Source organism: Vicugna pacos, chromosome 27, assembly GCF_048564905.1.
Source record: "Vicugna pacos chromosome 27, VicPac4, whole genome shotgun sequence".
Taxonomy (NCBI): Eukaryota; Metazoa; Chordata; class Mammalia; order Artiodactyla; family Camelidae; genus Vicugna; species Vicugna pacos.
Genome location: NC_133013.1, coordinates 17,991,152 through 18,004,947, shown reverse-complemented (window position 1 = coordinate 18,004,947; position 13,796 = coordinate 17,991,152). Strand labels below are relative to the sequence as shown.

At 48.5% G+C, this 13,796-nt stretch overlaps 2 protein-coding genes across 3 annotated transcripts in view; one reads left to right on the top strand and one right to left on the bottom strand.

Annotated features, from left to right (window-relative positions):
* Positions 1 to 2,383: 2,383 nt before the first annotated feature.
* On the top strand, positions 2,384 to 11,876 carry RLBP1 (retinaldehyde binding protein 1). Its single transcript, XM_006198462.3, has 8 exons — positions 2,384 to 2,643; positions 4,106 to 4,188; positions 4,462 to 4,590; positions 5,775 to 5,979; positions 7,591 to 7,769; positions 9,826 to 9,984; positions 10,912 to 11,022; positions 11,354 to 11,876. The coding sequence occupies exons 2-8, from the start codon at positions 4,177 to 4,179 to the stop codon at positions 11,510 to 11,512; spliced, it is 954 nt and encodes a 317-aa protein (XP_006198524.1). The 5' UTR covers positions 2,384 to 2,643; positions 4,106 to 4,176; the 3' UTR covers positions 11,513 to 11,876.
* Positions 8,191 to 13,796, bottom strand: part of ABHD2 (abhydrolase domain containing 2, acylglycerol lipase) — a 96,845-nt gene continuing 91,239 nt past the window's right edge. Inside the window, exon 11 of one of the 2 annotated variants that reach the window (XM_072950758.1) lies at positions 8,191 to 10,072. In XM_072950758.1, the coding sequence (XP_072806859.1) occupies positions 10,053 to 10,072 (20 nt within the window). In that variant the 3' untranslated portion in view covers positions 8,191 to 10,052. Of the gene's footprint in view, positions 10,073 to 13,199; positions 13,371 to 13,796 lie in introns of those variants that run through there. The other variant, XM_072950757.1, reaches the window with a different exon arrangement.

The following is a 13,796-nucleotide window of genomic DNA, read 5'->3' as shown; positions in this document are numbered from 1 at the left end:
GTCTGTGTCCAAATTTCCTCTTCTTATAAGGACAACAGTCATATTGGATAGGGTCTACCATGATGACCTCAATTGCTATAAAGTACCTTTTCCCTTAATTACCTCTTAAAGACCCTACGTCCAAATATAGACACACGGGACTTCAAAATACGAATTTGGGGGAGGGGGTACACAATTCATAACATCATTTTACAAATGTAACAGCTGAGGCCAGAGAGGGTCAATGGCTTGTGGTAGGCAGGGCCAGGCCTAGAATCAGGTCAGGATACCCTCCCTCTCTGTTCTCCTTTCTCTGCTGCTCACACCCCCAATCAGGTCCCCACTGCCCTGCCCCCAAAAGAAGATGAGGATGGTGGGTGAAGGCAGTCATTAATCTACCTCCCCACCAATCTGCAGAGCTGGCGGGAAGTAAGAGGTCAGGCAAGGGACTGCTGGGCACAGGCAGAAGAGGGAGAGGCCAGAAACTCTCTAGTGCTCTTGGGATTCTTGTTAAAATACAGGTTCTGATTTAGCCTGTCTGGGGAAGGGCCTGGTACTTTGAATTTCTATCAGGCTCCAAGATGATGCTGATGTTGTTGGTCCATGGGCCACACTTTGAGTGGTAACAAGGTTTAGACCAGCCCTGCCCATTAGAAATATGATAGGAGCCATTAACACTAAATTAAAATTAAAAAATTAAAAATTTCTAATGACCACATCAAAAAAAGTAAAACAAGCGAAATTAACTCAAATATATTCTAAACCCAATATATCCAAAACATCATTTCAGAACACCAAGCCACATAAAAATTGTTAATGAGAAATTTTTGCACTACATCTTCAAAATCCAGTAGGTATTTCATATTTATAGCACATCTCACTTCAGACTCTAAGTTTTTCTCAGAAGTACCTGATCATAACATTTACAGTTGAAAAGGTAGAATCACACACTTAAGTGGTTCCAAACATACTGAAAAATTTTCCAATAACTTAATCTAGCTATCAGGTTTTAAATTTAAATTTAGTTAAAATTAAATAAAATTTACAATTCAGTTCTGTCACATTATCCCATTTCAAGGGCTGAAAAGTTGCATGTAGCCCATGGCTTCTGTATTGGACAGCACAGGACTAAACTGCCAGGGAGCAGAATGATGGAAATGAGAGATTCCTGAGCTCCAGGGAGGACTTGGGAGAGAAGCAGCCCAAGAGCCAGTTAGCAGCCAGAGAGGGAGCCCAGGCGGTTGGAAGCAAAGGGCTTCTGGTCAGTCAGCACCATCCCAAGATCCAAGCTCCAGACATCATGATTGGCTCTAGAGGAAGGTGGTCTGAAGAGGTAGGGGTGGGGATGGGTTAGGTGCTGGTCCCAGGGCACTTCCCTTCAAGGGCACTCTCAGCAGCCTAAGGGTATCTGAAGAGGGCACAAGAGGATGAAGAGATCCCAAACCTATCCATTTAGAGATGTGTTGGAAAAGAACTACTTCTGGGGAAAACCTAAAAGCATTTCTGGGGATTCTGGAGAATGTCCCATGCACAGGAGCTTGGCTGTGTCCCCAGGCACCTCTGGGAAGCAAAACCCAGACCAAGGATGACATCATAGACGACTGCTCGGGGCTCGGTCCATTAGTGGAAACAGGGAACTCTCTGCCCGTGGACTCCTGGAGAGACAGTATTAATATTATAAAGGCATTACCACCACCACCCCTCCATGAGGTGGATTACCAAAACAGGGGCTGGGAAGCCACCTGGGGCTGCAGAGGGGTTTCTTGCTGTGCAGAGGGTTGAATAATATGAGTCCCCTCTATCCAGATGCCTATTGTTTCTCTATTTGGAGTAACTGCCAACATTTACTGCACATTTACATTTACTGAGTGTCAGGCATGAGCTAATTTAGCACTTTGTTGCCATTTCATCCTCACTAAAGCCATGAGCCTGTCCTTTCATTATCTCCAATTTTCAGGGGAGGAAACTGAGTCACTGAGTGGTGAAGTCACTTCTCATAGCTAGAAGGTGCTGGAGTTAGGATTTAAAAATGGGCAGCCTGGTTCCCAAGCAACCTCCTATCACTTCAGCCTACTGCCTAAAATCAGGTCAGCCTGTCTTGTCCTTTCCCAACTCAGCTTTAAGCAGCTACATTTCCTACCCAGCCCCACTCCTTGGCCCCTACCTTGCCAGGCCCTGCTGGGCTGGGGGAGAGGGTGACAGGCCTGGATTCGTCACAGCTGCCATTTCATCTACAATCACATTTAAAATTTCCCTCCACCTCGTGCACATCTTACCCTGGGGTGTGCTTTCTCAGACCACCCCGTGATGAGAGAGAGGACAGGGAGAAGGGAATGAGGCTGACCCAGATCCTACCCCTACAGCCCGGCTTCCACATGGCTGAGCAGGAACTCCAGAGCAGACGCACACAAAGGAGGGCTTTGAGGGGCCTCCAGCCAGGCCCAAGCTGATCCCCTCTCCCCCCCGGTGCGTCACTTGCCCCAATCTGGGCCTCCCTGTGGGCCCGATTTAACAGGAAACTGTGGGCCGTGAGAGGTTCCTTGTGACACACTAATCCCAGCCTGCTGACTGGACCACGCCCCCAGTGGAGGCAACCTCCAGGGTCCTGGAGGACACGGGCAGCAGGTACCCCAAGGAGAAGCTGCTGACTTGACAGGTAAGTCTGTAGCAGGGGACTGGCTGGGCCAGGGAACCCAGGACTGGGGTGAGGAGTTGGTGGTGGGGAGACCATGTCCCACGCTGCCCGAAAAACTGAAATCAACTGGCCATTCTCCGAGTTAGGCCAGACCAACCTGATGCCAGATTTAGCAAATAAAAGTATAGGACACCCAGCTAAATATGAATTTCAGATGAACAACAAATACTTTTTAAGTATGAGTAATGCCCCAAATATTGTACAGCCTATTCTTACACTTCAAAAAAATTTTTTTCATTCATCTGAAATTCACTTGTAATTGGGCATTCTGTAGTTTATCTGCAACAGCCTTGACCTGGAATAAGGGGTGGGTATTTTTTCATTGTGAACAGCTCATAAATCAATATTTTTAAAAAATCACAGTTAGTAGACTGGGCATACTTAAAAAAGAGTTGCTGTACTGGCTTCAATCCTCCATTTCTGAGATCTGGGATCTTGACGTGATGATCTGTTTCATTGGCTGGGGGTGTCTAGCCGCTGTCTTTCCCATCTGAGCTCCTTTCCTGGGGAGTTCTATCAGGCTCTCCATTTCTGATTCAGCAAAACCCAAGTGACAGCACGGCAGCATTTCAGGCTGTCTTGTATCTATACCCGCATATCTGGAAGTCTGCTGCCAGAAAGCTGACTTAGATTTGGTTCCTGTTGGTGGATTACAGCTCTCAGAACTTCCCTTGCTGGGGCTGTGGAGTGGGAGAGGCAGGAAACGGGAGACCCTCAGACATTGCCTGGAATCCACTAAGTCTGTCTGTGCAAGTTGGGGTAATGATCAATATGATGCTAAGAAAGAGAAGAGGAACAATGTTTTAGAGCAAAACACTGTGCTAGATACCATACAGAAATTATATGATCTTCATCACAACTCTATTTAGTAGGTATGGTTATTATCCCCAATTTGCTGAAGAGGAAACTGAGGCTCAGAAAGGTTAAATAACTTGTCTAAGGTCACACAGGTGATAAATGACAATGCCTGATTCAAACCGGGGTCTCTCTGACCCTAAAGGGTTTTCTGTGACACCAGCTCTTCTAGGGACTTTGTCTGGAGATGTTCTAGGTGTCAAATCAAGTCTTAGTGTCAGGCAGACATAGATTCAAATCCCACCTCTGCCGTTTATCAGCAATGAACAGGTGACAACAGGAACCAGGTCAGAGGCAGGAGCAGGGTGGTGATGGGTCTGGGGATGTTTAGGTGGGAGGGGAGAACATCTGGAAACACCTTCAGGGCCACCAGGGGCGCTGCTTTAAAGTGCAGATGTCCAGGCCCCAGTCAGACCTCCTAAGTCAGAATCACAAGTGCAGGGCCCAAGAATCTGCATTTCAAACAAATGCTCCACGTGATTCTGTTGCACTCAAAAGTTTGAGATCCATTTTCCTGAGACAATAACAGAACAGCTTCTTCTTGCCACTGCAGCCCTGACTTCCTCTCCTAAAGAGGCTGCCTGGAGAGGCCAGGACAAAAGAAGCGAGGTTCTTTTTCTCAGTACTCCGAGTCTTCCAGAGACAGCATGTCAGAGGGGGTGAGTACGCCAGTGCCCTGGGGCTCCCCTCCTCCTTCCACCTTCCCTCCTTCCTTCTCTCTCTCCCATTTCTCCATCATCTGGTCTGCCTGGGGTTATGGGCCCTCACGCCTACAGCCACTCTGTGGTCCCTGACCCCGCCTGAAAGGAAACAGTTTAACAGTGACCCCGGGCAAAAAAGCACTAGTTTAGGGCCTGAGCAGGCCCATTTGACTGGCTTGTTGAGGCTGATGGGAGCTTCTTCCTGTTTTTTCCTGGCTTCTCTCTGCCCAGGCGGGCACATTCCGCTTGGTCCCTGAAGAGGAACAGGAACTCCGTTCCCAACTGGAGCGGCTTACAACCAAAGACCATGGGCCTGTCTTTGGCCAATGCAGCCAGCTGCCCCGCCACACCTTGCAGAAGGTAAGGTGGCCCCGGGTGCGTGAAGGGGCAGGCTAGGGAAGCAACAAGGAGGAATGTTGACAGCATCCTCTCTCCTGTAGAAAGAACCCAGCACTAGCTCTCCAGGTCATCCTGGACCTAATGGACTGGCTTGTTCTAGGGGCTATCTTGAAAGTCAGAGCCAAGGCAGCAATCAGGCTGAACAGACATCCAGGACAGCCTATTCCAAGACTACAGCACCAACAGGGCTCCCTGATACTAATGCCGGGACCTACAGCCTCTGAACCAGGGACCATCCTAGACTCAGATGTGAGAAACATTGGTTTGCAAGTGGCTTTGGAGAACAGGGATCCAACTGCTGCCCACAATGGATAGGAAAGGGCCTGAGTTCTAATATCAGATTGACTTCCAACTCAAGAGCAAACTGTTTTCCCTGTCTGGGTCTTGCCTTCAGTATGAAAGAAAGTTGTTGGACAAGCTCAGAGATTATCAGACTGTGGGCTGGCAGAGAGGTCTTGGGGTTGAGCTGGGTCTGGACTCCTATCCATCTCTGTTCCCTGGGCATCTCAAGGGAAAGGTGCTCTGAGCTCCCCTAGACCTGCTTTCCCCCCTCATGCCAAAGAGAGGATTAGCTGAGGAGTTCTCCAGGCTCAGCCAAGGGGAGGAATGTTAGGCAGCGGGCAAGCTGCCATTTGCCTGGTATCTTTGTGTTTGAAAAGATCAGAAATGAGCCTGGGAGGCAGCAGAGTGAAGTGATTAAGTCCAGCCTGTCTAGGAGTCCCAGTTCCACCCATTTTTATCTGGGTGATCTGGGGCAAGAATATCTTGACTTCTATGAGCCTCAGTCTGCTCACCCTGAGAAATGGGGATAGGAATAACAACCTTACTGTGATGGGTTGTGGCAAAGATTTAAAAACATAACATGTTTAAAGGCCTTAGCAGTGTGCTAAGTTAGGGCTCCAGTAAGTGTAGATTTGGGGCTATCTCCTGCAAACAAACCCAAGATGAGCATTTTGACCGCATTTTCTCCAATGACTGTAATTTGCAATCTGAGGTGCTGCCGGTGCTGATGCTGCGCTTGTGGGCAGAGAAGCGATGGCCCCAGCTGCCGCCCCCTCTGCCCCTCAGCGAGTCTGGCACCGGGAGGAGACTTCCACACCAGTGCCTACCTGTGACTTCGTGCCTGCACCCCACCTCTGTTCCAGGCCAAGGACGAGCTGAATGAGACGGAGGACACTCGGGAGGAGGTGGTGCGGGAGCTGCAGGAACTAGTGCAGACAGAGGCAGCCTCTGGGCAGGAGCTGGCAGTGGCTGTGGCCGAGAGGGTGCAGGGAAAGGACAGTGCTTTCTTCCTGCGCTTCATCCGCGCACGCAAGTTCGACGTGGGGCGAGCCTACGAGCTGCTCAGAGGTGAGGCCTGCACTGGAAGGACAGCCCGGGGAAGGCTGAGGGGGGTGGGGAGTGAGGGGGTAAAGGAGGGAGGTCATGAGGATGGTATTGACCCTCACCCAGGAACTGAGGAGACGGACCCCTTCGCTTCCGTCCAATTCCCTGCCCTGCACAAATCACTGCGCCTTTTTATCCTTATCTGTAAAATGGGTGTGTGAGTGAAATAGCCTTCAAGATCTCTTTCAGCTTTGACAATGAATGAATGCGCCTGGCAGGACCAGATTCCTAGAGATCTAGCCCCTCTCTCTCCTCTCTCTGAGTCTGGGGACTCAATGAATAGAACTGAGTCACCCAAATTGTGTGTCCAAGACGGGGGAGTTTCCTTTCCCTTCCCTCCTCTCCCCTCCCCGACCCATTCAGCCTAGGTTTTGGCTCTGGAGCGCTGCAGGGAAGGCGGGTATGAGCCTGACTCCCCGCAGGTACCCAAACGTCATGCAGAGTGGAATTGAAGATGGTGCCAGCCCTGGGAGTGAGCCCCAAGGACAGAACTGCCCTGGCTGTGCCCCCTGGATGAAGACAAGTGTCCCAAGGAAATCAAGTTCTTGGGGCCGGTCGAGGGAAGGCGTGTCTGAGCGGGCCCTCTACAGCCTAATGAGTCCCCTTCTTCCTTCTTCTTTCTTTCTGAAAATGTTAATTCACTACCGTGCTCTGCCAACAACTGTTTTAGGCCAAAGGATATATCAGAGAAGAAAGCCAACAAGAACTGCCTGCCCTCATGGGCCTTATGTTCTAATGGTGGAAAGAATAAACCAGACAAATAAAATAAAAATGAATAAGACTGTTAGAGAGTAAGAAGGGATAATGATAAAAATAAAGGAGGTGGATATGAAGGACTGAGGGGTTGAAGTTTTAGGTGAAGTGGCTAGGAAGGCCAACTTTTGAAGAAAAATTCAAAGGAAATAAGATACCTGGGGGAAGGGCAGTAGGGCAGAGGGAACAGCCAGGACGAGGGCTGGGTGGAGGGAGCGTGCCCGGAGTGTTGGGGACGAGCAAGGAGGTCAGGGGCTTTCCCTTGGCAAATGCTCCCGGCAGACCTCCTCTGGACCTGGCCCCTCCAGGGTTGGAGTGGAGACAACCGCAGAGGGGCGGGGACCCATTCAGGATGGGCCAGGATGGGGGTAGTGGGTGGTAGAGGTGCAGCTGGAATCAGAAAGGGCCTCTGTGTCCTGCTAGGGGTTTGGATTTTATCTGGGGGTCTTCTCCCCACCCCCACTCAGCTGATCCTGTGTTCAGCTGAGAAACCTGTGGCTCTACCCACGGGAAAGAGAAAATGAGCAAGTAATCATCGTCCTCAGATTTAGGATCACACCTCATGTTTGTCCAGTTTACAAACGACGTTCATATCTGAAATCTTTTTTGATTGCCACAGTAATCTGGTGAGAGAGGCTGATATTATCCTCCCACTTTTTGGGAGAGGAAACATGGGGCACAGAAAGGTTGAGTATCCTGCTGGGTTACGCACAGCAGGTGTGTGGAGGAGCCAGGCAGGAGTCCAAGTCTCTGGACCCCCACCATGTGCCACCCCTGGATGCGCTGGCTCCCTGAGGATCCTCCTCTGCTCTCCTCTGCCAGGCTACGTGAACTTCCGGCTGCAGTACCCAGAGCTCTTCGACAGCCTGTCCCTGGAGGCCATCCGCTGCACTGTGGAGGCTGGCTACCCTGGTGTCCTCTCCAGTCGGGACAAGTATGGCCGAGTGGTCCTTCTCTTCAATATTGAGAACTGGGACTCTGAAGAAATCACCTTTGATGAGGTCAGCTGGGGCTCGCCTAGCTCCTTCCCATCTCCGGGGCTGGGTGCCCTTCCCCAAACCTGGCCTCCATTGGACCTTCATTCATGGCAGCTGGAAAACCCAGCAGCTCTGCAGGCTGGGCCCACTGGCCAATACGTGGCTGCCCCTGGTATCCCTGCCAAGTGGGAGTGACAGCTATGGGCCATGAGCTGGGATCAGCCCTGTCAAATGCTGAAAGCTGTGAGCGACACAGAGTACAGGGCTTAGTGGGCTGGGAGAGATTCTGAAAAACACAAGTTCCAACCTATTAAGCAGCCTGAGTTCTTTGCATTTGCATATGTATGTGATTTCACTTGTCAAGCCCTTAAGAAAGCTGCCCTAGTTGCAGAATTGGGGCTTGTGCCACTAAGCCTTAAAAAAAACACAAACTCATTTTAGAAAATGCTGTCTAGTCACAACACCATTTATTTTAAAGTCCATCTTTTCCCCCAGTGACTTGAGATGCCATCTTTATCATATTCTGCATCTTCATATATACGTGGGTCTATTTCTGGATTTTCTACTCTGTGTCATCTCTCTATTCATGCTCCAGTACTGCACTGTTTTAATTATAAAGATGGTATAGAATGTTTATCTGTTGGGGTTAGTTCTGCCCTTAATGCTCCTCTTTTTCAAGGCTTTTCTAGCTATTCTTGTGTATTTACTTTTCCTTATGAATCTTAGAATTAATTTGTTTAGCTCCAGGAGAAATGTTAGGAGTTTTTACTGGGATAACATTAATGTAAATAACAAACTTGGAGAGAATTAGCATCTTTATGAATGCAACATCCTTGGCCAGTGGTACTATCCAGACAAGGGATGACCTCCCTTTCACATTTTGAGCTTTTAGGAGTGTTTTAAAGCTTTCAAATGTTACGCACATTTGTCATTAAGTTTGTCTTAAGTATTTATCTTATTGTTGTTGCTATAAGTGAAGTTTTCTCAGCCATTATATCTAATTGGTTATTTTTATATCTGTGGAGATTATTGTTTTTGTATGTTAATTTTATATCCTGGTATTTTACTGAATTCTTTTGTTATTTATGTCAGTTTTATAATTGATGCTCTTGAGTTTTTCAAGAGCACTATCCTATTAACTGTAAATGGAGCTAATTGTTTTTCTTTTCCTTTTCTACTTCTTATGCACTTTATTTAAAAACGAAATGAAACAAATTTGATTGCATTAGCCAATACTTCCAACACAGAATTGAATTGTGGTGGGGAAAGCGAACATCCTTATCTTGTTCCTGATTGTATTAAGGATGCCTGTAAGTGTTTTCCACTCTGTAAGATATTGGCTTTAGGACTGAGGCATACATATGTATATAAAGAGGAGACTTACAAATATTTTTTTTACTACATAAGTGATATCTACTCATTTTAGAAAATACCAAAAAAATCACATTTAAAATTATCCACAATTCAGAGAAACCCAGAGATTTCTACCACTAACATCCTTCCAGCCTATGTTTTCTAGAAACCTAAAAACATATGTGCTTGCACATGCGCGCACGCACACACACACCCCTTTTCTTATAAAAATGGGATCATATTCTACAATAATATACCATGAATGGATATCTTTCTGTACCATTAGTCTTTTTAATGGGGGTGGGTAATTAGGTTTGTTTATTTATTTTTGGAGGATGTACTGGGGATTGAACCCAGGATCTTGTGCATGCTAAGCATGCGTTCTTGCACTTGAGCTATACCCACCCCTGTCATTAATCTTATATATCACTGTTCCAGAATACTCCATAGCATGAATATGCCATAATTTCACCAGTCCCTTATTGCTGGGCATTTAGGTTGTTTCACAATTACAAGGGTATGGGGATAAACACTCTGGCATCTTACCATGGGTATGACATTGAAGATTATTTTCTTGGGATACATTCACAGAGGTGGACTGTCCCAGCTCAAAGCCTGTGACAAATTACTCTGGTAAAGAGTATACCAATTAGCTCTTCCCTTGGGACCTTGAGTCTTAACTATCTTTGTGGGTTGGATCTTACAGCCTGTTCATTCTGTGCCCAAGATCTTGCAGGCATATTGTTTCATCCTGGAGAAGCTACTGGAGAATGAGGAAACTCAAATCAATGGCTTCTGCATCATCGAGAACTTCAAGGGCTTTACCATGCAGCAGGCTGCTGGGCTTCGGGCTTCCGATCTCAGGAAGATGGTGGACATGCTCCAGGTGAGGCCTCAGAGCCCTGTCCTTTAGCAGCCTCTCACAGGTGGCGAGGCTGGGAGGCTTGGCCCGGTTTAGTGGTGCTGGCAGGGACCTGAGAAGACAACCACTTAGTGCCAAAAAGAGCAATGACAGTCACAGCCCTGACCACACACACTTTGTAGTGATAGATAGTTTGCCAAGTATTCACATTCATTAATTCATTTACTCCTCAAAAGCATTCTCTCCCTGCTTCCCTGCTTCATTTTACAAACGTAGAAACCTAGAGAGATCTGAGTGACTCCTCAAGGTCACACGCCTGTAAAGTGGCAGAGGCGGGACTTGAACCTACACCTTCTGACATGGGATCCCATTCTTTGTCCAAATATGTCATGCTGCCTCTCTTTGAAAGTGAATTTATCCTGAGAAAGGGCTATCTCTAACTCCCTTGGCAGCTCACTCCTATATACTGACGTGCCAGAAGTCCTTTCTTAGAGCTAATCTTAAATCTGCTTTCTCTGGGAGAGGAGGGGTGGGAGGTGGGGGGTCATGGCAGGGGCTGAAGGCCAGTGAGGCATGACAATAGTGTCCCTCTGGTCTACAATAGTTTTGCAGTCCACTCAGCATGCGAGTGGGTTTGAAAAAGTTCAGTCACCTAAAAACCAAGTAAGATTACCATTTAATTTCTTTACTCCACATGCGGTTACAAGGTGTTATGCATCAGCAGGGAGAGGATTGGGCTGCGTGGCTTCTGGGGTTTCCTTCCTGCAGTTTGGGGCTGCAGTGAAGCCAGAGCGCCCCAGTTGCTGGCACAGATGGAACTTTCCATGGGCAGTCCTCTGGGGCTACAGTGTGAGACAACTCTGTCCTCATGTCATGAGGAGAGGCAGTAGGGGAGTGAGTGGGAACCTGTGAGGTCAGGGTCTTGTGGTGGGGCACTCTCTGTCCCTGCAGGATTCCTTCCCAGCCCGGTTCAAAGCCATTCACTTCATCTACCAGCCGTGGTACTTCACCACAACCTACAACGTAGTCAAGCCCTTCTTGAAGAGCAAATTGCTCCAGCGGGTAAGTGTGTGGCCACATAGGAAAGATGTCCAATGATCGTCTGGTGTGTGTGAGCGAGTGAGTGAATAGGGCTGTAGCAGGAAAGGGTTCATGAGACCAGAGGGATGAGATTGGAGGAAGAGGGGACCCCACCTGAGTCCTCCTCTGACACTGTACCATGGTCCTGAACAGAGTGGATCCCATAGACAGCACAACAAGAAGGACTGTGAAGAAGGACATCACTAGGCAGAGATGGCATATGTGACTTTGTCCTCCTGTCCCTCTTCTTTACCGCCAGCTCCCATCCTTAGAGCATCCCCTGCTCAGCTCTGTCTCCCCTGCTTCCCTGCAGGTCTTTGTCCATGGAGAAGACCTCTCCGACTTCTTCCAGGAGTTCGATGAGGACATCCTGCCCTCCGACTTTGGGGGCACACAGCCCAAGTACGACGGCAAGGCTGTTGCCGAGAAACTCTTTGGTCCCCGGGCCCAAGCCGAGAACACAGCCTTCTGAGAACATCTCCTGCCATCCAACCTGTAGTTAGTATCCCCGGGCTTCTCCTTAGCTGTCCTGGACCCATAAGGCTGGGGAAAAGGCTGCTCAGGGGGACTGTGGTTCCCCTGAACCTCACTAAGCTTGGGTGAGCTCAGGTGTCACCCTCCTCCCAAGTTGGGGAGCAATAAAGCAGGGGAATTCCCTTGAGCAAGAATTGAGGAGAGTTCTATTCCTATCGCCTCTGAAGCTTTAGGACAGACATGTGTAGGGTTGGGTTTCAAAGACTCTAATCAAGCTTCTCAATGATTTCCTTTGTAACAGAGTTTTGTTATTTAGGGTCTATGAAAATAGGCAAGGAGACTGGCTTAAAAGTCTCTCCCCCGACCCGCCCCCAGTAAAAGTATAAAATAGAAGATAAAAGGGGGAGGAATATAAAAGCAAGTGATCTGGCAGGTACAACATTCTTGGTGGCTGATAGGCAGGCTAAGGGGTTTCCACCTGGAATTCCAGGGTGGAAGCAGCATTGAAGTGGCTCCATTTTGGGTTGGTCTGGTCCCCTTGGTCAGGTGCAGTCTGACGTGTGTAGTGATGGTCAGAAGCTTGGACCTCTTTCAAGGGTGGCAGTTGTGTGCCCCTCCTTCCATCCATGGGGGTCTCTCCACCAAAAGCTCCCTCCTCCAGACCCCTTGCCTCAATGGATGGTTTTACTTAGATTGACAGATGGTATCTGTTGCTCTGGTTGAAGGGGACTCAGCAGCATCACCCCAAGAGATCTCCTAGAATATCTGGAGCTAAGAAGTTTAGTGTGAGAGGACACAAACATGCTGCTGAGGGGGTCAAACGATAAGAGAATGAAGAGGGACACTGTATATAGCTCAGTGGTAGAGCGTGTGCTTAGCATGCACGAGGTCCTGGATTCAATTCCCAGTATCTCCATTTAAAAAAAAGAGAGAATGGAGACTTGAATTTGCCAAGATAGAGGGCATTGGTGACCCAACAGCACAGGTGTTGGTAGAGAAGGGGCAGGGATGAGTCTGATTTAAATTAAAAGAAAGAGCATTTTTCAAACTTTAAAGATGTACTTCTAGTTGTTTTGTAAAAGAGTTATGTCCCAAATCTGAGGGAAACAGTAGCTGATCCCTCTTGAATGACTCCCATCTTTTCTGGGCCCCTAATTGCCAAGAGCCTTCCTAGTCCCACCCTCTGATTTGTGGGGGCTCTAATTTATAAATGAGATCAAGATTTGGAGAAAACTGCAGGCAGAGGCTCTTGGAGCAGCTTTGGCTCTTATGCAGATCCAAGTGGGATGCCAGGGTCCCCCCTAAAGACAGCAGGGCTAGGTCTGACAGGAAAGCCGAGGTGCTTTCTGAGGAAGACGCTGTAAGGTTGGGACACAGTGAGTCAGTCCTGACTGTGGGCTGCCACCGCCCCCTGCTGGCCATGTCCTGGCACTGCCCCTCCATACCCAGAGACAAATGGCAGGGACAGACCGGGCAGGAACAGGCTGAGGCTGACCTTGCCAGAATGAGGGTGCCACCTTTGGGAGAATATACCTTAAGACTATGAATTTTAATGTTAAAATCTGATGTGCTCGGTCTCACAAAATCCGAGCTGCTTGCATGCTGGATTCCTACAAGTGGCCACCACCCCCACATTAATGAGAGCGAGGAAGAGGGACAATAAAATACTCCTGAAAGCCACCAGATATGGGAAGGGAGACAACAAAGCATGACTTTTATGATAACCATTTGCTGAACAGAACACTTCCCTTTCTGGAGACATCTGGGATGAGGCAGGGTTTCTGTCACGTGAAAGTAATTTGAACAGCAAAAGTTGGGAAGTCACAATGATGCATTTCTGCCATCTTCACGTGGACCTTTGGGGAAACATTGTTAGAGACGGAAGCACTTATTAAGGTATGGGTGGAGGTCTCAGGAAGGAAATGGGCCACCAGCTTTAGAGAACCTCTGAGCAAGACTGGCCCTGCTTAGAGGCTTGAGTTTACCAAAGGGGTGCTGGAGGAGGCTAGTGCTGCCTGGTGTCCTGGCAAAGTCTTCCTGGAAGAGGGATGCCCAAGTGTTAAGTCAATCCGAAAAAAGAGCTCAAGAATCACCTTCAGGGTGAATTGGACCTCCTTTCTTCCCACTTTCAATGGTGGGCATGGCTCTGGTGTTGAGGAAGCTCAGCAGTGCAGGGTCCGGAAGCTCACAGGATACCTGGGAGCCTGTACTCAACGTGTGCTCCCAGGAGGGCGTCTGCCCCACGTGGGAGCTTGCTAGTGATGCAGAATCTTAGGTGCCGC